Below are 27,961 nucleotides of genomic sequence, written 5' to 3'. Positions count from 1 at the left end.
TTCTGTTAAGCTGATCAGAACTATGCGACCTTGAATTTCGTTAAAAAGTTAGCAACCCATTTTTAAAAAATTATTAAAAAATGATTATTAAGCGCATATGTCATTAAAAATCATAGAGAACTCTTCGTATCGTCAAAAAGAAGCAGAAATTATCATTAGAACTATTGTATCTAAAAATTAATTTTTCAAAAATATTTAATTCTTTTTTTAATACTCAAAATTTCTTTTTACATATATCAGGAACTCTAGGCAATCGCAAATTGAAGCTATTAAGCAGCTCAGAACTATTCCACCTCGAAATTCGATAAAAAGTTAGCACCCCATTTTTAAAAGATGTAAAAAAAATGTTTATTAAGCGGAACTCTTGTTATTAACTATAGGGAACTCTTCGTCTCGTCAAAAGGAAATGGGAACTCTAATCAGAATTCCTGAGTACTATAGTTGGGGTGCTAACTTAACATACCCGGCAAAAACATATGTAGGCAAAAATACATGTAGGTAATCGAGCTGTAGGCAATAATACTTGTAGGCAATCGATTTGTAGGCAAACGAAGTTCTCCCTTCATATATCGGGTTGATTTTAATCATAAATAAGGTTAATAATGATAAACGTGCGCACATATTTTCGTGCAATTATTTACTTTGATCGTTTCTTCACCAAGCCTATACGAAGTTACCCCAATATCATTCACATCAAAGCACTACAAACTGGAATTTTGAACAAAGAATCTTGCGCGAAGAGTTGCACTCAAGAATAAAGTGCTCTTTATACCCTGATAGCAAAGCCTGCGGAAACAGATTTGGAGCAGAACCTGCTGACAATGTTCGATTGCAAATTGGCAACAAATTGTAGACCAGAGTCTGTATTGTCAGCAAACTCTGTTCGGTTTTTGCTACCAATCTGCTGACATGCTGTCAACGTCTGCTGACAAAAACATGTCAGCAGACGTTGACAGCAGTTTGGCAGCAGTTTATTACCCTGATAGTAAAATGATGCCAATTTGCGCGCAAATTGACGACAAACTCGATCAGATCTTGACTACAAAACCGTAGCCATCTGCGTCCGCATTTGGCTATGGATTTGGCGACAACATTTACTGACATGTTTTGCAGCAGATTGGTGACAAAAACCGAGCAGAGTCTGCCGACATGATCTGACAGCAGATTAGTAGCAAAAACCGAACAGAGTCTGCTGACAATATTTGGTAATATTCTGTCTACAATTTGTTGCCTTTCTGCAATCAAAAATTGTCAACAAACTCTGCTCGGTTTTTACAACCAATCTGCTGCAAAACGTGTCACTGTCAGCAAATGTTGTCGCCAAATCCATAGCCAAATGCGGACGCAGATGGCTACGGTTTTGTAGTCGGTTTTGCTATCAGGGTAGCGTTGTATCAACGAATATAACAGTTGTACTATCTTGTGTTAAGCTATAAAAGAGCAAATCTACTTTCAGTCCTAACTTTTGTTATAAAAGAGCGGTTGAAATCATTGCGGTACAATGTAGCGCAAGTCTAGTATAACTCTCAGCACAATGTTTACCGATTAAATAAAATGACGATGCTGGCGAAAATATCATAGAATGTTTTTTTTAATTTAACTTTTATTTAATTATTTCTACTTTGACGCTCTTGTAATTATATTTATTTCTATTTTTGACTTATGTACTCTCCCTTATATTTACATTGTCAACACACATATACTGTAACATGAAATTATCAGTTAAAGATTAGACTGTCAAGCATATAGCACGTTACACTTAACAAGTGATTAAAGTAATGTAATCTGCGATGTAACCTATTCATTGTTTTTTGTTAAATTAATCGATCCAATTTTTCAAGACTTTGTATTGTTGTAAAATGAGTCATTTATTAATTTTATTCTTTAACGATTTAAATTACATTTATTCATCATTATTATCACAAAGTTAAATTTAATAAAGATTTTAACATTAAATCTGTAAATCTTATGTGACTCGAACAATAAATATAAAGGAAGAATATATATTAGCTGAGGATGACTCAAAAGTGAGTCGAAACGTTTTTTGAAGGCGGCATCTATTATTTTGTTTAATTTGAAATAAAAGATTAATGTGAACAAATTTACTTTTAATTAATTTGCGTACCAATAACAACTGCACTCTCATTCGCCCTTAATTACTGGAATTCATGTTTTGAATCTGGAGAATCCGTTAAGAGATTACGTTTGAATTTGGTTTTAATGTAACGCTTTGTTTTCTGAAACGCGGCCGCGTTTTCTCTTTGCTCTTTGTGCGTGCACTGCACGTTCGTCGCGCTAATGGAAATGCAAATAATCGACAGACATAAGGGATGCCACGATGAAAGAGAGGAGGGTAGCCAGTTTCACACCTCTCTTCAATAATGAGTTCCTCGTCCCTGTACTGCTACGGCTGCTTTCTCGTCTTTTTCTTCCCTTTTTCGCGTGAGTGCGAGGCGGAATTAACCGACGCAGATAAACGGGTCCGCTTTTAAGGACACTCGGTTGAGTCTGAGGCCGTTACAATTAAGAACAACTTAAGAAGATTGGGCGCTATCGACGAGAAACCACCGTAACGATCGTGATGGCGTCATCATCATCTCATGTAACAATATATCTGGGCATTCGTTGATTCGGACGATCGTAATCGTATATTTAGTCGTTACTACACTTCCTTATTGTGTCAACGATACGCGCTACTTTTCACAATATTACGATAGTTATTTCCTCGATTACTTTGAGCTAATGGGTCAATTCTAAGCAGAATCGTAAGGCTCGTAACATGTTCTCGTAAGATTTATAAGAACTTTTAAGTGCTTGTACTTTTATACAATATGTTTATAGATAGCTTAATTTTTATTAGTACCCATAAGACTTACAAGAACTTGTAGATATTTACGAATAATTGTACGTTTTACGATACGAATATATAAAATTAGAATACTTATATAGCCACAAATTCTTACAAGTTTTATACGAAGTCATAAATCTCATTCTCTAAAAATCATGAATATACTGTAAATCGCGAATATACTATATGTATATAAAACTTATCTTCTTATATAAACAATTTAAGTATACCTACAAAATTATTAGAAATTATAATCTACAATATAATAGTCTATAATAAATAGCAAAACAAAACAACAGATTTACATACATGTGATGATGAACGAACATTATCGAGTAAACTGACTTTGCTTTCTTTACTTTTTTTAGACTGTTTATTTTCTAACCACAGCATGATTTTCTGCTTTCAAAGCCACGAATTTTATAAGGTAGCTACGATCTGTGTAAAGTAGCCTTCTTATTATGTTACATACAAGCTAAACTGCGCCGCAAGGGAGTACGTTTAAAATCAGAATTTAGGTGCGTCCGCGGGTCTCGCTTTTGCTATTAAATTCTAAATTATTGATCCTCCCCGAAGGCGATGGTTCCTCTCTAAGAATACCTGAAATCTCGTGAGGCGTGTCTAACGTGTTTGACATATTCTACTTCCAGATGTCGTAAACGTATTTAATACTGCAGACCTCTCGTTATCCTTAAATGCGGATTAGCAGGAAAAATTGGAAAGAATTCGATGAAATTAGGAGAATTTACGAGACATCAAGATAAAATCGTGTGGAATATAACGATTTGTCTTTCTAGATTTTTATAACATCTCGATCTAGTATTGCGGGAAAAATACCTACTCATGAAATTAAATATCGAGATTTTGAATTTGTTATTAATGCGATATAAATATACACTATTTAAAAAGAAACAATAAATAATATCATTTCTGTAATCAAAATTGACGTGTGTACAAAATATATGAAACCACTTGACGCGTCAATAAAAATTTTAAATATTATAATTTTAAATGTAAGGATAAAATTAACAAATCTCCTCTGTTTTTCTAATTTAAATAATACAATACATAAAATATTAATATATGAAAAATATGTAATAAAGTAATAGATATGATATATACCTAGTTATTTTAACTAAACGTAGTTTTTTAATAGTTTGCTAAATCACATTATTACACGATTCTAAATTGTTCCCGTTTTTACTTTCAGGAATTATTTCTTACACGGAGTACCTGTTTCTTCTGTCCATCCTGACAAGTAAGTTTACCGCCGGTAGCTTTAGATATATTCACAAGGCAAATTGCGAGTTAAATGCACAAAACGATTGATCGCGGTGTTGGGTACACAAACCATATGTTATGGAAGAAAAGAATCGGCTAATGTGATGCCGCGTTCATCTTTTTCACATAAAAGCAATGGACGCTATCCGCTTACTTGAGAAGCTGTAATCTGCACAGAACGTTTAATTTGTTTGATGTACTCGGCACAAATTATTATGTGACAATTTTAATAGTACTTAGAACATACATATTAAATATTATTAAATAATAATGTACATTCTTACATAAAAGCATTACCTAATATATACTCATAATTCGCAAAAAAATACGTTGTTCTATATTTACTCTTTTTCATCAGCGAGTTTTTTTTATTACAATAATTTGGAGTAAATTTGCCTTCAACGAAAATTAAATTACATATTTTTAAAGACTTACAATATTTACACGTATATATAATTAAAAAGAAAAATAATTTTAGGATTAAAATTAATTTAATTTAATAGAATTAAATGAAAAATATATTGCATATTTATATACAGCCTAAAAACTTAATTATATTCTCAATTTTATTCAATCACGACTTAAACTTTTTTATGTGTTAATATATTTTTTTTTAATTTAAAAATCTATCACAAATTGTCCAAAGAATTCTTAGATAAAAATGTACTGCGTTTTATCTAGAATGTTCTGTACGTGCATACATATTTCGTGCATAAGAAGTTTTAAATTGGTTAGATATAAAATCACCCACTATAAAAATGTTTTTTTGTTAATGTTGTGCACCTTAATTTAATGCTATAAATTTACGGCAATAACTGATATCATTACAGAACCGAAAACTGGTTTTCAAATCGCCTTCAACATGTTCGATACTGATGGAAACGAGAGAGTCGACAAAACTGAATTTCTTGTGGTAAGATAAAGTAGGGTTGACAACTATCCGCATATCCGGGTATCCGGATATCCGGATAGTGATAGATCCGAGATAAAATATCCTATCGAACCGGGTATCCGGATCTTTCAGATCCGAAATTTAGCTGAATACGGATTTCGAATCTTCCGACATATATCTCACCGCAGCTACGTCCATTGTAGTCGACTGCTAGCACTATGTATTTTCAAATATTAAATCTCATTGAACCGTGAAAGTTTCAAACAAAATACTAATAATAACAAGCCGTAACGGTCAAGCGGTGTCTTGGATTCTTCTAATACAATTATAGGTATATGAATTTATATACTACGAATGTAGATTCTTAATCCGCGCCGAAATTTTTTCAGACTTACAACGCAAACTCAAAACTACCGCAGTATTATCGCGAGTTAAATTGATTAACAATTTAACAATTTTGATGCTTATAGCAAAATTAGTGGGGGGGGGTTGATGAAAGTGAAAGAGAGTAAAGTTAGCACCGCATATTTTTATTTGTTTTAATTTTTGGCCTAAATCAACAGTACTATTGATGAAACCTATCAGGAACTCTAGAACTATTGCGGATGCAAGCAGTACTGTTATTAAAATTTCCGATTTTTAAAGTTGAGGTGCTAACTTCACAGAGACAATGGAGGCTGCAACTCTTATTTTCATTTATGTACTGAAAATTCGTTTTTACGTAAAAATGAAAAAATCAATGACCTTGACAAATATCATTCAAATGATGATTTTAAACAACAATCGAGAAGTTTTAGCTGTTATTTGGACATCTTGGGCAGTGTTATTGCCGGCGATACTGTACTTTCAAGCCTTATAACTATAAAAGTACTTCATGAAAAAAATTTTTTATTATAGTGTTTTGAAAAGCTCTCGAGGTGTGCTACACGAATATGTAATAAAAAATAGGAGGTTTCATTTAAAAAATTCATGTTGTCCTGACCTTGGTAGTGCATCCTATCAAAAATCCATTATTTCCACCTTCTTTCCCCCCCCCCAAAAAACCTACAATTTTTATATAAAATTTTTTCTTGTATCTCTTTTAGTTTCTGAGATATTTGCCTGAGGCGATTAAAATGCCTCACCTTGTATAATTTAATATATTTAAAATATCATATAAATACGTAAACTTATTTAGGAATCAACACTGCAATATATAATAGATGAAAAATATCTTCAAATATATATATATATATATTTGAAATATATATATATATATATACCTATATATATATATATTTATAGTCTCTATTAAGGAATTTCACTGAACTTTAGTTTACACAAACTAACTGGAACATTTAAGGGACGGACGTATGTGCCAAGAAAAAAAACTCCTGTCGCTAAGAAACTGTTATATTAATTATCGATTAATTAGCAACATCATTTTTTTATTCTCACAGATTCGTCGTTTACTCGGCGGTAGTTTGAAAGAACGGGACCTTGACGAGCCAACAAAACGTGCAGTGAGTTTTAGAAAAGTTTCATAAAACTTTTCCTCAATCAGAACGATGTCAGAAGTTAAACATCGTCTGATGTTCAGAAAATCAATATGAGAATGCCGTTATATCTCTTTCAGCTATGAAATCATCTAACGGCTGTATAATTTGCTATTCCATTACCGCATTGAGCTTTATCTTTTAAAGTTTTTAAAAAATTTATTATGCACATTTTAAAATTGCATTTACTGCAAATATTAATTGATTTCTTCAGAATACTTATATTGCTAAGACTTTTTTCCAAAATCTTTAAATAAAACTTCGGAATTTGTTACATTAAAAAATGTATTATATATTAATTATTCCTTAATATATATGTATTACATTTTTTTAATTTATTTAATATTTACCAATCTTATCATTTTTTAAATAAATATTTTTTGCTATAATTTCAATTAATATTTTTATTTTATTAATTTTATAATGCATTATTTTCTGTCAAAAGCTAATGCTTCTTTTATTTATTTTAACAAATTAGTTACGTGCTATAATTACTCCAAGCGAAGAGAATCTAGGCAAGGCAAAACTTCGCAAAACTCATCCGAATAAATCAAATGAAATCGTCATAAATTCTTATGTAAGTTACAAATATGTAAAATGCTATAAATCAATACGTGTTGTGTCTAACATTTATCTCATCTAATAAATTATTTCTTTTTGCATAATATTTTTTATTCAATATTTAATATTTTAATCTTAATGTTTTACGTCTTTCTAATACTTTTTAATATGTTATATCTCTATGTCTATTTATTTAATATATAAAATAGCAACATAAATTATATAAAATAACATTATATTTTATAATTACCAATAACATGAAATTTATTGAAACTAATAAATCAACTGAAATCTGTATTATACATTATGCCGTATACAATCTTTTAATTGTTTTAAGATATAAATAGTATATTTTAAATATATGTATACCTATTAATGTCTTTATGGATATACACCGCAGATCCAGTACAGTCAAACATATGGAATCACAAACATCACTAATCTGTTTCGAATTTTACTAATCAATATTCGATAATTAATATGCAGCTTATATCAGTTCCATCAAAAACACCTGTTTTTTAATATGTCAATAACCACTACTCTAATACTATTTAACACTTATTTCAGATATACATTGGACGCTGAAATACTGCTATTACTTTGCCTTTGTATTATGTAATCCCGGTACATGTATCTATTAGTAAAAAGTGTTAACATCACGTTAATCTGTCGCAATAGTAATTATTCCCTTTCACACTTTCATCTTTGGTACAGATGGAGAAGATATTCAGTCACGCTTGGAGGGGCCGTCATGGATGCGAAACCAAAGAGGAATTAGAACAATTACAGGAACGTCAGAGAACACCAGAAGAAATTCAAGGTCAATTCATCGATGACGATCAGGTATCATGATATTACTTACACACATTTTTAAATAAGATGAAAAGTAAGAAGTTAGAATAAACAAAAATTAGTAACAGAATCTATTAAATTAGCCAAAAAAAATCAACAATGATCAACGTTTAAATAGTCTTCTAACGAAGACATCAATTAATTTGTTGTAATAACAGGATCTAAGGCTTTTTTATTTAATTTTTATAATAAATGTATGTAGATAGATAGTCATCTTTAAGTCACACATAACAGGAGTTTTTAATATAAATATTTATTTTAGTATATATTTTTTTTATTTTGTGTGTACACAGGGTTTACAACGACGTCACGCTGTGGATACTACCTTGATGGTACACTTTTTCGGCAAAGATGGTACTAATGAATTAAGATACGACGATTTCAAGCACTTCATGGAGAATTTACAGCATGAAATATTAGAGTTGGAATTCCACGAATTTAGCAAAGGACACAACACAATTAACGAATTGGATTTTGCCAAAATTTTGTTACGATACACGTACCTCGAACCGAACGAGTAAGTTAAATAATTATAAAAGCTATATTCTCAACATAATATTTTAATAATTACGAGAAACGATGTGAACTATTATTTTAAATATTATATAAAGATATAAGCAAGATATTCAAATTATATGCCTTATATGTATATACATAAGTATTTTATTATCAATACCTTATGTATTTTTGTTTTAAATTGAGTCAAGATAAGTGACACCCAAAATTTTTCAATTTAAGTATTTTTCAATTTACATCCTAAATGTATTTTCTTATTAATTTAAAAGTTGTGCAAAATGAACAATTAAATTCACAGATACGACAAGTACTTGGATAGAATGTTAGATCGAGCAGACTTGCATATTGGTATCACCTTTGAGGAATTCCGGCGTTTCTATCAATTTCTGAACAATCTGGATGACTTTTCAATAGCGATGCGAATGTATACATTGGCTGATCATCCTATATCCAAAGGTAAAGAATTAATAAAAATCTTAATCAATGAATAAAGATTTTATAATCAAATCAATTTGTTACACGTCAAAATATTCATCATAATATTAAATTAATCGATTTTATTTCCTTTAAATGTAAATTGTTTCAAACATGATGATCCTTTTTGTTACATTTTTTAAATGTTATTTTTTTTTTTAGATGAATTTCAACGCGCAGTAAAGATATGCACGGGAACAATGCTTTCGACTCACATAATCGATACAGTCTTCGCACTATTCGATGTGGACGGAGACGGCCAACTATCCTATAAAGAGTTTATAGCAATTATGAAAGATCGACTGCACAGAGGTTTTAAGGTAAAGTCTCGCAGATTTATACAGACTTTGGAAATGTACATATAGTATTTCACTTTCAAAGAACTACTTTAGAAGATACGTACATTTCGTATGAAATAAAACCGTCAAAATAACGCTTGCTATAAAATAGAAGAGACCTGTACGAATGGTTGTCATTTCTCAGGCTCACATATAATATTTTCAGATAAATTTATAGAATGCAATGGAAATATGACAATCATTGTTAATTGATGCGAAATAACTCGATCTTTTATAGTCTCAACAACGCAACGAGGGTTGGGAAGCCTTCAAATTCTGTGTAAAACAAGAGATGAAGGCACCTTGAAGAAAGAAACGTGATGAAATACACAAAAATGTGAAGATACAAATGAAGATAATAGCACTCGCTAATATTATGCAAAATACTCTTAGTAACTATTAGTAATAACTAGTAGTTAGTATTAGTAACTATAATAATCATTGTTTCGAATAATTTAAGTGTTATAATATTTGAATATTTATAGTCTTAATACAAATATTATACATAAAAGATGTATAAAATGAATATGTAGAAGAAATTTAATTATATATAGTGATATAATTTACATAAGTAACATATTATGAAGAAAAACGTTTTGCGCCGAGAAACGTGTGAATCTCTGAACAATATAAATATTAATATATAGTTTGAACACAAAATTCTTATGAAACATGAAAAGCTGTATAGAACTAATTTGTTAATAAAAACGAAACTAAACAAATATGTTTTTTAATCTAATCTTTTATCTCAATCAAATATTTATTTTATTTATAGAAACGTTTTGTTACATTAACAAATTATTTAAATATAATAAAAATAATTATTTTTAGTATCAATTATAAAGTCATGAAATAATGTAATTTTGTAATTTTAAACTAGTTAAAAAGAAATATTGGTATTTTTACATTATCTCAAGAAATACAGCACAAAAATAATTTAAATTATTCAAATATTAGAACATAAAAAAGTATAAATCCTGCACATTTAATTTTCGGAATGGCTTGTTATTAACATGTAGGGAGATTCACTAATATTCCACTCAATCTCTCCCTCATAGAAACATTTTTTTATTTAAGTTAAATAAAATGTAAAAGTAATTTTTTTTCCTTGTGAATTCATAATGTAGATAAATAGTACAAAAATTAAGAGTTTTTTCGTGTCCTTTCTTTCACGTTACAAAATACAATTTATTCTATACGCAGTGGTCCAATTCTATGTTTGTGCTGCTGACTGCGTGTTGCAATTGTTCGTTATCAGTCATCGCACCGATTGTACCGGTACCGGTATGCTCTCGTGTACCAATCCGACGAAAAAAGGCGTGCCAAGGCGCAGACTCGGAACGCGATATCAGACCACTTCGTTACGCACGGAGATTCCGTACAAAGCTAGCTAGTTTCAGAATTGTGTAATTACTGTCTAAGAATTCAGCTTTCCAGACGTCTTAAATTATCATGAAAATACCATGTAATTGCACAAAATTCTTTTGTCAATTAAACGTTCCTATTCATAATAATTAAAATACTTTTATTATAACAGTATTAATTATTTAATATATATAGGCTTGTAATAATTTTTATTTGAGATTTCATAAATAAAAGTAAAAATATCATAACAAATAAACACCAAAATACGTTATTTTTTTATGTACAAGATATCCTATAACAACTATAAATTTGTAAATAAATCTGAATGTAATTCAATTCTTTTAAATATTTAGAGTTGCAATACAATTTTTTATGTATAATATGTATTGTACCATACATGGAAAAAACTGTTTCAAAACATTTAAAAATTTAGTTAGATAATAAAATTATTTTTACATTTTTATGTGAAAATAATTTTATTGAGCTATCAGAATAATTACGTAGCACACTTAAATGTTTCAAACAACACTGCAAGAAGTTTTAATATTCTAGTAACCAGTTTAAACGTCCCATATATGATTATTGTATTTCGATAGTCCAAATAGAATTATTTACAGATCTATATAAATTTTTGGATACTTCAATAAAACCGTTTTTATTTTTGTTATTAAAAAATTAACGTGTATATTATTAAAAAATTAATCTCTTTCTAATTATGTGTATGTGTTTCTATAGATGCTTGAATGAACCAGATTTTTCAACCTTAAATCAATACTTTATTTCTTCGTCCTTCCGTTTATCGCTGTTTTTTTTTTGGTATAATGGGATCAATCAGTCGATTGAAAGCTACAGGATAAAAGAACGGAGTGGGAACGATTAGCGAACCGTGCCTAAAACTACGCCCATCGCAACTATCAGAACCAAGGTATCGTCAGTACACATTACCGCCGCAGTTTCGCAGTGCATGAGAAGGGAGAGAATCGCGCGCGGCACTCTCGTGCATGCAGTCGAGTTTCGTAGTGCTCATCAGCATCGCGACGTCAATCAACCTGTCGAAATTTAGCAGCGCGAAACCACGTGCAACATGGGTGTATGCAAGATAGTTAAATGGTTCAAGTAAGTTGCTTTCATTTTAAATCGAAAATCGCAAGAGAAAAGTACCAATAAAGTGTGTTTGGAAAACATTTTGGTGGAAACTGACAGAAAATATATTACAATTTTTAAGTTTTACATTCTCCATGCGTTCGATTTGAATTTATTTTTCGATTCATTCAAATTATGATAGTTGATTGAATTTATTTTCAACAATTATATATATGAGGTACTTTATATATTACATCTCAATTCGCTTTCGGCACTTGCGTTTTCAATTATATATTGCTGAATTACTTATTTACCAGAAATCATGCTTTCGTTCGATAACAATATCTAAAGCAGAATCGACAAAAACGTATTGTGTTTTGATGATTCTATCGGTACCAATATGTTATTATAGATTCTAAAATGGATTAAGAGTACAAAATATTCTATGAATGATATACAGTGATATAAACAAATTTTATTAATGTGAAACATGTTATAATTCATTACAAAAGAAATTAAATTTTTCAAAATTTTATCATATTATTAACGCGTCGAATCAAGCTTCTAACATCTATTTATTATCTCTTTTATTAATGAATTGTGCAAATTAAAAGAAAGCCAATACACTTGCCTCAAGTTTTCTGAATATTTGTTGTATCATTTCTATTATTATCTTCATATAATTTTAATAGAGCAATTTGGAATTTTCTGATTTAAGAAAACAGTATCTAACTTTGTATCGACGTATGCTTGATATAAGGTGAAGGTCACCGATATTGGTATCAAATAAACTGATAAAAGCGCCAAATAATTAATCAGTTCATTAAACAAAACGAATATTAAATATCGCCAGTATCATTAAACAAAAATAATTTTGGCATCCACAATGTTATTTCTTTTGTTAATCTATTATGCATTTAAATTTCTTACTACAAAATATAAAAAGAAACGCATTACATCTCTTCATAAAACGAATAGAATCATCAGATACCTAACAAATTATATCTCTCAATTATATATCAAAATATCTCTTGCAACTTTCGTATATATTATTTAAAATATAATTTACATGTTTATATCTATCAAAACAATTTATTCCTCTTGCAATTACTTTTGTATGTTTTGCGAGAAATTCTTTATTAGGTTAATCTCTTTCCGAAGAGAATTCAACAAATATTTCTCTGGAAAATACAGTGGCAACATGAACTGAATTTATAGCGTTATTTTATCGAGCTCGATATCTACGAGCGTTATCGGGCGGAAGAGAAATGCATCACGATAGATATCTCAATTCGAATTTACATAAAGATAATTGAGTGATAGCAGCTCGCTCAATCGATGCTGCGCCTGTGAGAAAGAAAGACATGTATTGGGTACGATATGAGAGTAACATAAGCGGAAGAACATGTGCACGCGCGGGAGAGATTCTACGATTTGCACTTCCGTATGAGTTTCTCTTCTCTGTAGCGCAACATCTTAATTGCTTTCCATCTCATGAAAATGTTCCGAAAAGTTCGAGCGTATCGAAGACACAGGCTAATTACGGTCGAAAGAATAGCGGCTAGGCCCCCTGTGGGTTTGGGCAATGAAGACTATACCGTTAACTAGACATTTTAACCGGCCGTGTACTCGCAGCTCGTATAATGACTGCCATTATCTCCTCGTCGAGCGGCGCGAGATCGTGCGGTATTACCGTACTTGGTCCGTACCGCTATAAAATTGCACTGGTATTTAAAGCTGCGAATTGCGTCGGCGACAAGTAAAAGAAACGGCCATTGTGCCATTGAGCAAGGGTAACGAAGAAAGCCGTGAAGTTTGTGAATCTAGAAGCGATAAAAAAACTTTATCTAAACCGGAACGACTGCAATCTTGAATAAACTGACCCAGAACAACTGATCTTGATGTTAATGCTATAATTGTGTAAATTAATGTGAATAAAAGATAATTTTTAGAAATTTATATACATTTATTATATATAAGAAGGATTTACAATGTTTATTATCATATTTTTTGAATAATAAATACTAAAAAAATATTGTAATAAACACTTCTTAATCCTTTTTATATAATAAAAGTACAATATATAAATCCAAAAATTATCTCACAAAAATAATATAAATAATATATCCTTGAGTAAAACAAAAATCGCTTATTTTGATTTATTAAATTAAAATGTCTGAAACATATATTTTCTATTTTAATAGAAATATTATAATTGCCAAGTCTATATATATATATATATATATATATATACACTGCGATGATATTAGCAGAAATCACCAATATCTATCATTAAATATTAAAATTTGTACATCTATACATAAAATTTAATATAGCTCTTACAAATATTACATAAATGAATTTCTACGGCAAATGATCTTGTAAGTGAATTTATGGTATCTTCCTATATAAACTTTCAGCTGATGCTCAATGAGGCATATAAACGCTCAGTAGAGAGACGTTGTAACTTCATAAATAATTGCATATTACTATTTTCTATAAGAATAATAATAGCGCTATTCTAGTATCATAATCCAACAAAAATTATTTTACATTAAATTAAATTTACCAGATAATTGATTTAAAATACAAAGAAACTTTCTACCGGCTAGATTTGCTTTATCATATATTATTCTCGTTTAGAATATGATTTATATGTATATGTTTAAAAACCGTGAAAATCGTCAAATCCATTTCGTGCAATAAATAAATTAATGTTCGCATTAAGTCATATAATGATATGTTCCTACTATGTATATTAGTCTCGATTTTAGTAACATACAAAACATAATTGATAGTGTTAAATTAAAAAAATCTATATCATTCTATTGTAAAAATTTTAATGGCATATTTTATTATCAAAAGTTTAATAATGTTAGAACTTTAATAAAGTAAAAGACAGAAATCATTTATAAATATATATTTTTCATATCAGTTAATTTAAAATCAATTTGAATTTAATTTAAATTTATTTTGATTTCACTTTAATTATTAAGATAAATGAAGTTGTATATGAAAAAAGTTACATGCTCAAGTATTTTGGGATCTTATAAATTCTAAAATGTTACAAAATTTAAAATAAAAGTTTACAGATTTGGTAATTACATATATCTAAATAATAATCTTTGGTATTATCTTAATATCGAAATTTCTTTAAATAATTAACATCAGTTTCTTTCATTCCGCATTTTAAAGTGTCATCTATTTCACCGTTTTAAAAAGAATAAATAGTATTATACATACACATATATATATATATATACATATATAAATTAAATATTGCTTAGGATGGAATAAGTTTGTTGATTTTCGTGTTCTTTCCAAGGTTGATCTTGGCTCTTAAGACTGACAAATCTAATTTCAAATTAGTGCGAAATGGTTGTCACGCTACACGACTTTGTTCCGTGAATACGTGTGCGATGAAGAAACTATTGTCATTTTCATGGATTAAAAAGTAAGTGTATGTAATTCAATCGTTTAAGATCCCAGAAAATTCGTCAAGATCCCTAAATTTAACGTAAAAACATAAATATATTTCTCAATAAAAGATGTTAAAAAGATTTCAATTAATCATAGTATAACGTAATAATTAAAACTCGTGATTTAATTAAATGCATTTATTATCATTAATATAAGACTGAAAAGGTGCAAGTTATTAATTTTTTTGCCTTCATATAATGCACATAGATTTCCCTTTCATTTAGAAAAGTGTTAATCATAAAAACATGTCATTATTTTTTATCAACAATACGTATTAACTTATTAATAACAATTTCATATTATTACTGTAATATTATTATTAATAAAGAGAAACAGGGCTACGAACCAATAATTTTTTAAAATCTTTAATTTATTCTAATATATTTAAAAAATTTATTGGCTCGTAGCCCTGTTTCTTTTTATTAGTTTTAAATTTATTGAGTCATATTAAAAAAACATATTTTAATATTATTAAAATTAAACTTAATAAACCTCCCAGGTCAAGTTTAATTTGAAAAATTTATTTGAGCGGATATTAATTCAATTTAATTAATATTATTATCTTATAAGATTACTGAGATAGTCGTATTTTTATCATAATCCCTAATCTCTGATATCAACCAGTGAAATATAGTAAGAAAGGGAAAGGGAAGAGAGAAGCGTGTTAACAAGAATCTGAAATCATTCGCGTCACGAAGTAACAGACGCCGTTGTTCTGTGATCCGTGGAGAACGAATCGTCGGGGAAAGTGCAAGTTTGCGGATACGATCGATCTTGCGGTCGCGCAGCAATTGCCATGGATGTACAATTTATATCGATCTTCTATCGGTTTTTGCCTCTGTTTCACGATATGGCTCATCCTACTGACATCAGAAACCTTTATTTTATTTTTCTTTATTTACCTCTTTAAAATCTATCAATCATGCGCGGTTCGTAGATGATAATTTCATTAAAAACATTTTTAATTTAATTAACTTTCTCTTTCTAATGAAACTGAAATAAAATATATATATATACTCGTATATATATTAAAGAAATTTACCAGTACTAAAATAATATTACTTTAAAAAGTTTACAAAATTGTTTAATTTTTAATATTTTAAAATATATTTCTGCATGTAACGTTTTCATATTCAATTTTATTCATTTTAAATTAAGGTGAATTCAAATTAAATTAAAATTAATTTTAAATTACATTTTTAAATTTAAATTAATCGGAATAAAAGATATAATTATATCTATATCTATTGTATATTTTATTGAAATTTAAAATTATTAAACTTTTGGCAAATGAAGATAATGTATTTACCAAAAGTTTAATGATTTTAAGTTTCAATAAAACACTTTATTTGTTGAAAAGTTTTCTTAAGAAAATAGTAAGTTGTATATACAAAAACGAAACGTATGATTGTTCAAGGAAATTTTGATACGAATTTCGTTATCGAATTACAATAAATCATATGTACTATCAATGAAATTAAAAGTATTTGGTTATGAACAAAAATGTACTCAAAATTAAAATATAATTAGAATGCTAATGGCGAATTCGATTGGATGCACTAGTGCGCACTAGTGCGCACTGAGTGCACCTGAGTTCATTTGTTTTCCTTTTCTCTTCAGGAGAAGGGAAAAGGAAAAAAGATGAACTGGTGCAATCACCCTGCACTGGTGCATCCCAATCGAATTCGCCATAAGTATCATTAAAAATAAAAAAATCTCTGATATCGTTTCTTTTTTTTTTTTTTTCAGAACAGCCACGCGATTGGACAGGGATGTACAGTCCACATCACCGATGCCGCAAGACGGCCGCAAGTAAGTGTGCATATCTAACATACCGCACGTAAAAACATATATTTAACATGCAAATGAGTATAACTAACAAAAAGATTGTTGAAAACTCTTGTTAGATCTTATTTTGTTGAACCAAACAAAAATTAAATTTTTCTGGGTTTTTCAAATACACTACTTATAACAAAATTAAAGTATTATCTATTACAGTAAAAATTACTCAGTAAAAATAGACAAACTTCAAGATGGTAAATAACTTCGTAACAAATTATCATATCGAGATGAAAATGTTTAAAAAGCATTTTATAGGTTGAAATCTTTGCTTTTCAGATCAGTACTTTAGAAAATGGTCTTACAGATATTATATAGAATTATACAAACATAAATGAAGATGCATCAAATTTCAAAATTTTTTATAAAATTTGCGAAGTTTCATGACACAAATTCAAAATTGCATATAAATGCGGTTTACTTACGATATTCGGCAGAGTGAGTCTTTACTTTTAATATGATTTTTTTATTGAACTGTGTATGATTTTTACGAGTTATTCAACATTGAAGCAAAAATATCATTTTTGCTTTAATGTTCAATAACTCGATAAAAAATCGTACAGAGCTTAATGAAAAAGCAATTTAAAGGAAAAAATTCATTCTTTTAAATGTGGCAAACTGCATTTATGTGCAATTTTTAATTTGGACTGTAAAATTTATCAAATTTCATAAAAAAATTTTTGAGATTTGATACATCTTTATTTTATGTAATTCCATGAAATATTATTAAGACCATTTTTTCTACATATTTGAAAAACATGTAAAATGTTTTTTTAAACATCTCGATACGATAATTTTTCACGAAGTTATTAAAATTATCTTAAAATTTAGTTTTTACACAAATGATGCTTTAATTTTGTTGAATATTGTATTATAAATTATTACACATCCAAAGACACTTTCAGCAGCCATTTTCGTAATGTTTTTCAAATTACAAAAATTACATTAAAAATTACGATTATTATTTATTGTTGACAAATTTTATTTTAAGAAGTAAATTTTTGGAAAAACATTTATATGAAAATATCACATGCTAATTCCCATATCAATATATTATTAAAATACAAGCGTATAACATCTTCAGGATAATTTTTAGAATCTCAATTTATTTTAATTTCTCAACTCTCTCTTAATTATATGTACATATAGGAGACACAACCGTGTCTCCTGATATATATGCTTGGAGAAAAAATATATATCTAATTATTAAATTTTATTTGGCAATGGAAGATAATACAAGTTTATCATATATTATATATATATATATTTTATATACAATATTAATATACATATGTATATTCTAATATTATATGTATATATATATATATATCTTTTCCAAAAATTTACCTCTTTTTATTCATACTTTATGAAGAGAATCAAATACCTAAAAGATAATGAAATTGATGTATCCTCCAGGTTTTCCTTATTCCTTTAAGTTAATTGTCCATAGTAGCATGTACTTATACAGCATTAGATTGCAAATAGTTCTAGATATGAACTTTTACACTGAAAAAAGAATATTTTGAATCAATTTTTCAAATATTTAAATTTGTTAATATCACACATATACCTACTTTTATAACAATCTTAATAAATTTATTAATTCAAGACACATTAATTGTGTATGTAAAATATCTTCAAGACTTGAAAATAAAAATGATAATTAATCTTTAAACAACATATATTTTTCACTAGTAATGTTAGCAGTCTGAGGGAAGTTATTATAAAGTAGCAATATTTGATCGTAAATGCAATCTACAGAACGAGCAGGATTCTGATCGTAAATAATAATCTCAATACATACGAAATTAATTCATGAAAATAATCTCACTAAATAAATTGCAACATTACCATGGTTACTTTGTATTTTTAATTTTTAAAACTGTGAATAGTTGTCGCAATGGCTAAATGATTCTACGATTGCACGGAATATACTTGACGAACCTATCACTTTTGTACCAAGATTTCGGTATTACAAGAGCTTTTTAATCACCAATTATATCTAAATTCTCTAAATCCGTTGCTAATTATGATGTTTATTACATCAAATCGTATTTCAACGAAAATAACTTCAAATCTGCGCTTTCAAAACGAAAATTTTACGACCGATGCACTGGACGTTCAATAGCACATCACGTATCTTAACGTATTGTACATACTCTCTCTCTCTAACGACGTATATATAATCGCAAATATTAAATTAACTTTAAAAGTAGTTTAAACATACGTAAGTTGGTAGATAAGTGCTCAGAGACAGAGAACACTTAAAAAATTTTTAATTTTATTTAATATCTACTAATATAACTAAAAAATATTTTTACTAGAGTAAATTATATTATTTTTACATTAATTTACATCCTAATAAGAGAGGAAAAAGATAATAAACTCTTTCTAGACATCTGGTCAAATACCTTTTATTTTCCTTTTCCAGAACAAGATTTTACACAGAAAATTAAACATGGAGTGTTACCTTGGCGAAAATTAAAGTGGAGCGAAAGTATTGTAAAATATGAGAGAAGAAAAACAGAAGGATAAACGAAATTTCTAGATGAAAATTGAGACAATGAAACGTTATATATAATACTTTCTCTTTAAGTTCGACTTGCGCTCCGATTTTTATCTTCGTCAAGCTGTAGCTAGAGCTACTCCATATACATGATACACATTCCAATTAAATAAAGGTTGAAATGAGATCTATTACGTACCAACTTAGAAAGACTATTTCGACGCATTATCCAAAAGGCAAAACTGATTGTCGTTTGGCTCCTTTCGACCTCGTCCGCATCGTATAATTCTACACTCTACACAAATTCGACCACGAATCTGCCACCGAATCTGCCAATCGAACTCCAGAAGTGACACGAAGTTGCAGTGCTTGGCTTCATCACCCTTCTTGTTCCCTTCACGTCGTTCGCGCCAATTTCGGAACGCAGCGATCGCGCGGGAAATTGTCCCAAGAATTAAATGCGTCAGAATCTTCTGATCTCCAACTACGGACGAGCATTTGTGTCAATCCGCGAATACCGATAGCAAACGTGCAGCACTCTCGAGAGTCGAATTAAAGGATAAATAACGTAGAAGCCGATATCTTTCGCGCGTTTTTTAACGCCGACTGCCGGCAGCGCCTCAACTCTAACGGATCGAAGACTCAGAACGGAACTTGAAGCAGCCAATCACGGCCCCGTATTCCGAGACAGCGATCTCTGTGTGATAATAGGTTAATTATATTATGCCCTCTCTAGTAAAAATAGGAAGTATTTGAAGTAACGTAAACATAAGCAATATCTCTGGATCTTGACAATTCCTACTTCATATCTTTAATTTGTGAATATAAGTGTTAAGGTTTTCATAAATGTACGCTCATTAATTGGTAAATTTTATTTTATGATTTTACTGTATTGCGACAAGATGATCTTTATCAAATTTTTCGCTACTGTGTGTTTTGTATGCATGCATGCAAAAAAGGCAATACTAACTCGCGTGTTTTTTCGCAGTAAATACGTTTTTACAAGCGTGACGATTTACTTGATGAAAAGTGATGTTAATTCTGCGATTAATTACACTCGCTTATTTATAAACCGATTGATGTTTATATGCCAGATAGACAAAAATCTATGCAAAGCGCCAAAGATTAATTTGCTTTGTCATGGAAAATTTCAATTATTTCGAATTTCCCACAGGCAGTGGAACTCCTTCACGTATGGCTCCCCGCTCTTTCAGGTATATTAGTTTACTGCAAGAACTCTGAGATGAAACGATTGACAACTAAATAATTTATTTATCTTTGACACCCAAGGAAACTTTCTCTGAAGATTATGTATCTATAATCATATTTTTGTAAACTTACTCCAACTACTCTAATTTCATTAAATTTAGTAATTTTACTGATTTTTTATTACATAGTCATCAGTAAATTTTTCTAGTTTAAATTTTTTATTATTATTTTATTCTTTTCATTATCTTTTAGATTTTAAAAAGGTCTTTTCTATTCCTGCACTAAAATTTTCTTGCTTTCGCTAAATATTTCACATTTGCTCCATAAGTGTACACTTGTGCAGCTATAATATAAAAAAAACAGATAAAATATTTTTATGTCTAAATTATTAGCTCATAGAATTCTGCTAGCAACTAGATTTTCATTAGACATCAGCATTTTTTAAATTAATTTTGATTGTAAAGTGCTTGGTTTCTTACTTCATAATTTAAAAATTTACAAAATATATATAGCATTTTTTTCTTATATTTTATTTCATACTTTATAATTTATATTAAATTTACTTACTTTAAGTTAACTTTATTGTCCATTATTAGTTTTATTCGTATATGAGATTTAAAAATTATTTGTATAAAAATGTATAAGTCTATACCTATACCATATATGTATACCTGCATAATAGCCTATATTCGTAACGTAACGTTTAATGTATGTATCTGAAAATTACAAAGTCGCGGTTACACGCATATTTGCGTAACAATCGACATGACGCGATATCGCCGCTTATACTATGATTTTATGGTTGCTATGGGCATTTCGTTTCCTCAGTTATGCAAATAATCGTGTTTGGTGCATGTCTACTCTTCTCTTTTCAACGAAATACATATTGCTTCGTTCTTGTCATATTGTAATCTGTGAAAAGTAATTATGAACAGTGTCTTCAATATAACTCGGTAATTTTAATAAATCATGAAAAAATTATCTCCACGAGCAAATAAATGTTAAAGTGACAATATAATATTATTTTATAAGCCTCTGTTCTTTATAATTAAACCTATACACGATTTATTTTTCTTTCTTTTTTCTTCATATGGAAGAAAAAAAAATGTTGAATCATACATAAAAAGTTAACTAAGAACTGGCTTAATATCATGCTATAGTAGTAATAACACATAATATATTAATATAATAAATTTATGATAATATCTCATCTCATAATTGAAACATTTATCAAAGACTATAATTTTTAAATTATTATCCTACGTACATACTTAATTATTTTACTCGTTTTAGCATTAAAATTTAGTATTATGTGTGATAATTGTAACTGACTTAATTATTACTTTTATTAGTGCAATAATTTTCTCTTTTGTACTATTTATGTGTTACTAAAATAGAAATGATCAGAGGATGATGCAATAATAATTTAGAAGTTTAATTGAAGACACATTTGCATGTTCTGATCTTATTTATTTTTAAAAAACAAAATCAAGTATCACATTAATAGGTTGAGGTTAATAAATAATCTCAACAATGCTAAATTCATATTTTTTATAATTTTAAGAGATTTTACTTGACTTTAATAACATGGTTTTATATAGGTACATATTCTCACTGTGATTGAATCATTAAAATTAATTTTAAAATTTAATATGTTGCAAAAATAAATATTTATTATAAAAATGAGAGTAGCATTTTTTTCTTTAACGATATAGTTTTCAGTTAAATCTACTTATATCTGATAAGATTGATAGATTAATTCTAAATTTTCTTGCAGTGAATATTGCCGACATTTATTACAACAATTTGCGAATCATTATCAAACGTCCAACGGAGAGATCACCGATCCAGACTGGGTTGTCTACTTATCCAAGGAGCAGAACGCTGAGCAGTCCTCTCAAAAAGACAATCGAAAGCTACAAAAACATGGACAGTTTATCCCAGGTGTTCCACATATACGTGCTTCTGAAATACTCGAGATTGGATGTATTGTAGGCACAGAGAACAAATGTCTCGAGTTGGTTTCTGCAGAATGGAACAATACGAAAGTGACGCTGAAGAGACATGTTTTACCAATGTGTCGAGATGCTATAAAAACAGATATAGAAATCCTTAAGTAAGAATTCCTCTATCAAATATTAAAAAAGTGGATATAATTAAAATCATTCGTTTTTAAACTAGTAAAGTGAAAGTATATAAAGATTTAACTTATCATTCAAGATTCGTTTCTTAATATTGAAAATCGTGTAATTATTAAAAGAAATATCTTTTTGCAATTTTCTAACATTTTTTTTATTTTTCTAATAAAAACAGCATTTATACATGTAATTTAAGTTTGTCAATATTATTAATTAATATATTTTTATTATAATATTTTCTTACCCTATCTTTTATTTTTTTTCTTTTAGTTTTATTGGTATAATAAAATTTTTTCTAGTTACATTCCTAGATATTTTGTGCCTTTTATATTTTTAATTTTTATATATATTCAGACTTTAAATATATTTTCCTCTAATAATATCATTATAAGTAATTCTCCAATTTATAATAAATATAATAAGATTTATATTAAGATAAATATCATTAAAAACTATTTTTTATATAAAAATTAAGATATCCTATATTTCTTATATAACATAATAATTTTGAAATTATTAGTGAAATTCGGCATCCTAATATATTGCTGCTGATGGCTACAACATACACAAGCGAGCATGGTCTCGTCTCTATCTTCGAATCCATCGACTGCTCATTGTACCATTACTTGCACGAGCAAGGCGAACGAATAAACGTACAAAGAATCATACAAATTGGTATAAAATTGGCAGACGCATTAAAATATTGTCATATGCGGGGATACATACATACAGCGATTAGCTCGCACTGTGTTTATTTTGCATCCGATACGACTGTCAAACTTGGTGGATGGGAACTGGCTAAAGAAATAGAAAAAGTATGTTGAGATTTTTATGCCTTATTCTAAAAATATTAGTATATAGTTTTACCTTAAAATATAAATACATAAAGTATTTTAAATATCAATTATATTTTAAAGTACAAATCTCTATACAAATATCTTTTTATAAACGATCTAAATAATTTGCTAAAATTATAAAATTTATATAAATTTGTAAGATAACTCCTACAAATATATGTATTAGAATGTCACATGTATATATATATTTCTATACTTTCACGTTGTATATATAATTTAAATAATTTAACATGTTCTAAGTGACTTCATTATTCTTTAATGAAACAATAGGTATATGTATATTTTACTTTTTATTCACATCTATTAATTTATGCACGCGACAAATGCACTTTTACGAGTTTAAGATCATTCGTTAGCAAATTTAAAAAAGTTTACAGACAGAATAGACTATAATGAAACGGATTACGTCATATCCGCGATTCCATGACACACCCATGAACGTTTCACCAACGGAAACGACTAGCATTGTTTTCGACAAAATGTTCGTTTCTGAATAAATTCGCTGTACCGTGTCGATGCTAATCGCATGCGCCGTCTGGAACGCGGAACTCATAATTAAATAAGATAAATTATTTTCTACAATAAATATTATAGTTAACGTAGAATCACGTCGAAAATCTTATCGCAAAGAAAAAAAATTTTAAACTACTATATGAATAATTATAAAATTATAAAATCTAAATATTAATCACGATTTATAATTTTATCCCAAAAGTCTTGCAAGAGTCGATTTCTTATATCGCAATTTTTTAATTAGATTTATTTCTTATTTAATATATAAAGATATAAAATATATAAATCAGTATGAAATATTAAAATAAATTTTCAATATTGTTTTTTCCTATAATAAAATATTTGCTATTGTTTTTTTTTTGTTTTTAGACATGTGTAGAGCGCGATTATGAAAAATATTTACGATTAGAGAATTTTAAATGGCAAGCACCAGCGATATGTTACGGATTACATCCCAATAAAAAAATTGATATTTACTGCTTGATGCTATTACTTTGGGAAATGTGTACAGGCAAGTACATTGTACTAATTATATATACATATAATATATTACATAATATAATTTTTTATTTTTTAATAAAAAAATAATTGTAATAATTTTTAAATAAAGTATTAAAATTGTATAAAGGGAACCAAATCATTAACAGTAATTTAATAACGATTATTATATAATATTTCATAGGAAATGTACCGTGGAGCGGATACGATCAATCAAATGTAGAACGGCAACACATGACGCGAAAACGAGATATTGTTATAAACTTACAAAATGTTCCATTAATTCTCCGCAGCTTACTAGAGGCTGGATTACATCCTGATGAGACAATGATAATGTTAGACATGGACAGAGTAGGAAAAAAGCTTCACAGACTGTTGGTAAATTTGCAATAGATACAATATTTGGCAATATAATTTTTTAACATTTACATATTTTCTCTATCGATTATTAATTTTTCATATAGTAATTCTTTATTCACCAGAATGCATCGTTATAATTTTACTTATAATTTTTTTCCATGTTTCAAGATGATATATGAGGAAGAAGAGAAGAATGACACGTTTATAAATGAAACCAGAAATAATAATAATAATAATGATCTTTTATATAATGATACATTATATCAAAAGACTTCCTCTACGTCTCCTACACAAAATAAAGTGACCAAAAAATCATTCACAGAACAATCATGTCAGCTTATGACAGAGAAAAAATCTACGTCCAACCAACTTGTTAAATCTAAGAAAGAGCAATGCAATGGAGACTTAGATTCTAAAAATAATACGAAAAAAATTACTGTAATCAATGACAGCGTCACGAGTCCCGTGATTAAAGTAGAGACTGCCACTTCTTGCACTCGTTGTGCAGAAATTTCAAATATAGTACAAGATCTTGATGAGGGAGATGATGCACGTGCTAATATAAAACGATTAAAAAAATTAATAGCGAGTAGAAGGGAAGATTTTTTCTTTGGGAGCAACTCCACCTTGCCTTGTTCAACCTTTTCTTATTCACCTTCAAGTAAGAACAATTAATATACAAATTTTAAATATTTATATTTAGCGTTACGAACATTTTTACATTTATAGTTACATTATATCTTTATTACAAGTAGTTATTTTACGAATTTAATTAATTTAATGCTTATATACAACATTACATATTAATGAGATTGAAATAGAAATATCAAAATGTCTATAATCGTATAAAATAATCGAAAAGAATATATCAAATGCATATGTACAATAATTTAGATTCCTTTTTTTATTTTCTCTACTTCGATCTTGTAGCATTTCAGTTACTCTTATAATTTTGTATAGATCCGAAAGCTACAAGCTCATTATTGTCACAAGAAAGAAGTCCTGACTACGTACGTTGCAAACCAGCTAATCATACAACCGCTATGGAACCTAAATGCAATAAATCTCCCAGTGAATATGGTGGAGCTATTTCAAAATTATCTACACCACGGCGAAAGGTACTTTATTTCGATTAAAATTTTTATTAGTGATGCATTCATAAATCAATGTTTATCTAAAATATAAAGTATATTTTTATATTTACCGTGATGTATAAATATGAATTGATGGAATATGTGTATAAATATATGCACAATAATATTTAATAGTTTATTCATATAAATTATTTTCCATAGACACCATACACGAGCATGCCTCCCAGTATTAAACATGCGATAATACAACCTCAGGTTTTGCATTCTGATGCTAAAAGCTTTTATGAATCAACATTATGGAGAAAAGAAAAAGAAATTTGCTTATCACGAATGGGGCGCAACAGTAAAGAACATAATGAAGTATGTGTACATATATATATATTTTTTATATTTGTAATATATAATATATATTTTTATTATTTTTACTATTAGTTATATACTATTTAAAACTCTAAATCTTTTTATCTTATTATTTTATACTTTCAGGATTCCTTACTATCGCAACAAACAATTTGTAACACTTCTATCACTGATGATGATAAAGTACAATATTCTACACCACATGTAAAAAATGCTGATGCAACGTATATAATTGAGAAAGGTAAATCGAGAGACATCGATTCATTTTTCAAAATTTCAAATTCATTGATATAAAATTAATTTTATTTATGTATTTTATATAATCTTCCATTACTGTGTGTGAATAAATTATTTATTATTGTTAAAGATAATTATATTGAAGATAACAAAGAGTCATTAAAAAACATAAGTGATAGCACTTCAAGCACTCCAAATCAATCCATACAAAACATGAAGGATGCCCTTGATCGTGCCACGAACATAATAAGTTTAACAACACCTTCTAAAATTTCTAAACTAAATCTAAGCAATATACAAGAATGCAAAACTGTATTTGAAAATCTGTATGGGACGAGTTATAATGACAATCAAAAAATCAAAGTTATCGAAAGATCGACACCCAGCAACAGGAGTTTTCTGGGAATGGATGAAATTAAAAATATAAAATCTACTGCAAAACACGAACAAATCTTCAATCAAGCTTTCATAAATAGCCAAACGCTCAGTTCTACGACTACAAAAACATCAATTGAATCTGAGACATCAGCACAGAATGAATATATGAAATCGAAAGAAATGGATTACAATAAGATAGAATTTACAAGAAGGAATACCTCAACCCCGTATAAAATTAGAGAAGATGAAAGAGAATACGTTAACATACGTCCTATGAGCAGTGTTATACTGAAAGATTCACCGAGAAGGCGTTCTCTACCCGCAAGACTAAATAATTTGGCAACATATGGTTCCCCAAGGACTATTTTAAATAAAAAAGTAAGTAGACAAAGAGAGACAATATTAAATTTTATACACAAATCATAATGAAATTGAAATTATAATTTGAAATTTATTATTATAAATTCTTATAATATTTTCAACTTTTGTAAAGAAGTAATTTTTTGTATATTAATTAAATTGTTTTTTGATCTTTATTACAGAACGTTCAAGGCAACCAATATACGACTGAAGATATGTACATTGACGATGAATTTGGAAGTAGATTAAATTATAATTTAATTCTCTTAAATGATGATATTATTATTCTAAGTGACGATGAAAGTCTACCTCAGACCACAGAATTGTAAACTGTGATGAACTCAATGTTCAATCGTTCTCTATATATATAAAAAAAAACGTTTTTAA

General features: G+C 28.5%; 2 protein-coding genes across 2 annotated transcripts in view; both read left to right on the top strand.

The window, feature by feature from the left end:
* Positions 1 to 9,646, top strand: part of LOC108775605 (Mitochondrial calcium uptake 3) — a 42,124-nt gene extending 32,478 nt beyond the window's left edge. Inside the window, exons 5-13 of the mRNA XM_018542022.1 lie at positions 4,059 to 4,106; positions 4,960 to 5,042; positions 6,461 to 6,523; positions 7,035 to 7,133; positions 7,832 to 7,960; positions 8,263 to 8,486; positions 8,784 to 8,941; positions 9,122 to 9,279; positions 9,536 to 9,646. Coding sequence (XP_018397524.1) covers positions 4,059 to 4,106; positions 4,960 to 5,042; positions 6,461 to 6,523; positions 7,035 to 7,133; positions 7,832 to 7,960; positions 8,263 to 8,486; positions 8,784 to 8,941; positions 9,122 to 9,279; positions 9,536 to 9,604 — 1,031 coding nt within the window. The 3' untranslated portion in view covers positions 9,605 to 9,646. The remainder of the gene's footprint in view (positions 1 to 4,058; positions 4,107 to 4,959; positions 5,043 to 6,460; positions 6,524 to 7,034; positions 7,134 to 7,831; positions 7,961 to 8,262; positions 8,487 to 8,783; positions 8,942 to 9,121; positions 9,280 to 9,535) is intronic.
* A 2,100-nt stretch (positions 9,647 to 11,746) lies between these two features.
* On the top strand, positions 11,747 to 27,903 carry LOC108775604 (uncharacterized). The gene is made up of 12 exons (XM_018542021.1): positions 11,747 to 11,778; positions 16,975 to 17,037; positions 22,557 to 22,895; positions 23,438 to 23,732; positions 24,657 to 24,798; positions 24,970 to 25,175; positions 25,314 to 25,806; positions 26,115 to 26,263; positions 26,441 to 26,599; positions 26,726 to 26,840; positions 26,967 to 27,619; positions 27,757 to 27,903. The coding sequence occupies exons 1-12, from the start codon at positions 11,747 to 11,749 to the stop codon at positions 27,901 to 27,903; spliced, it is 2,793 nt and encodes a 930-aa protein (XP_018397523.1).
* Positions 27,904 to 27,961: the final 58 nt, after the last annotated feature.

The sequence above is a fragment of the Cyphomyrmex costatus genome, unplaced genomic scaffold, assembly GCF_001594065.2.
Source record: "Cyphomyrmex costatus isolate MS0001 unplaced genomic scaffold, Ccosl1.0 scaffold302, whole genome shotgun sequence".
In the NCBI taxonomy this organism is placed as follows: domain Eukaryota; kingdom Metazoa; phylum Arthropoda; class Insecta; order Hymenoptera; family Formicidae; genus Cyphomyrmex; species Cyphomyrmex costatus.
This window is presented reverse-complemented; position numbering and strand designations above follow the sequence as displayed.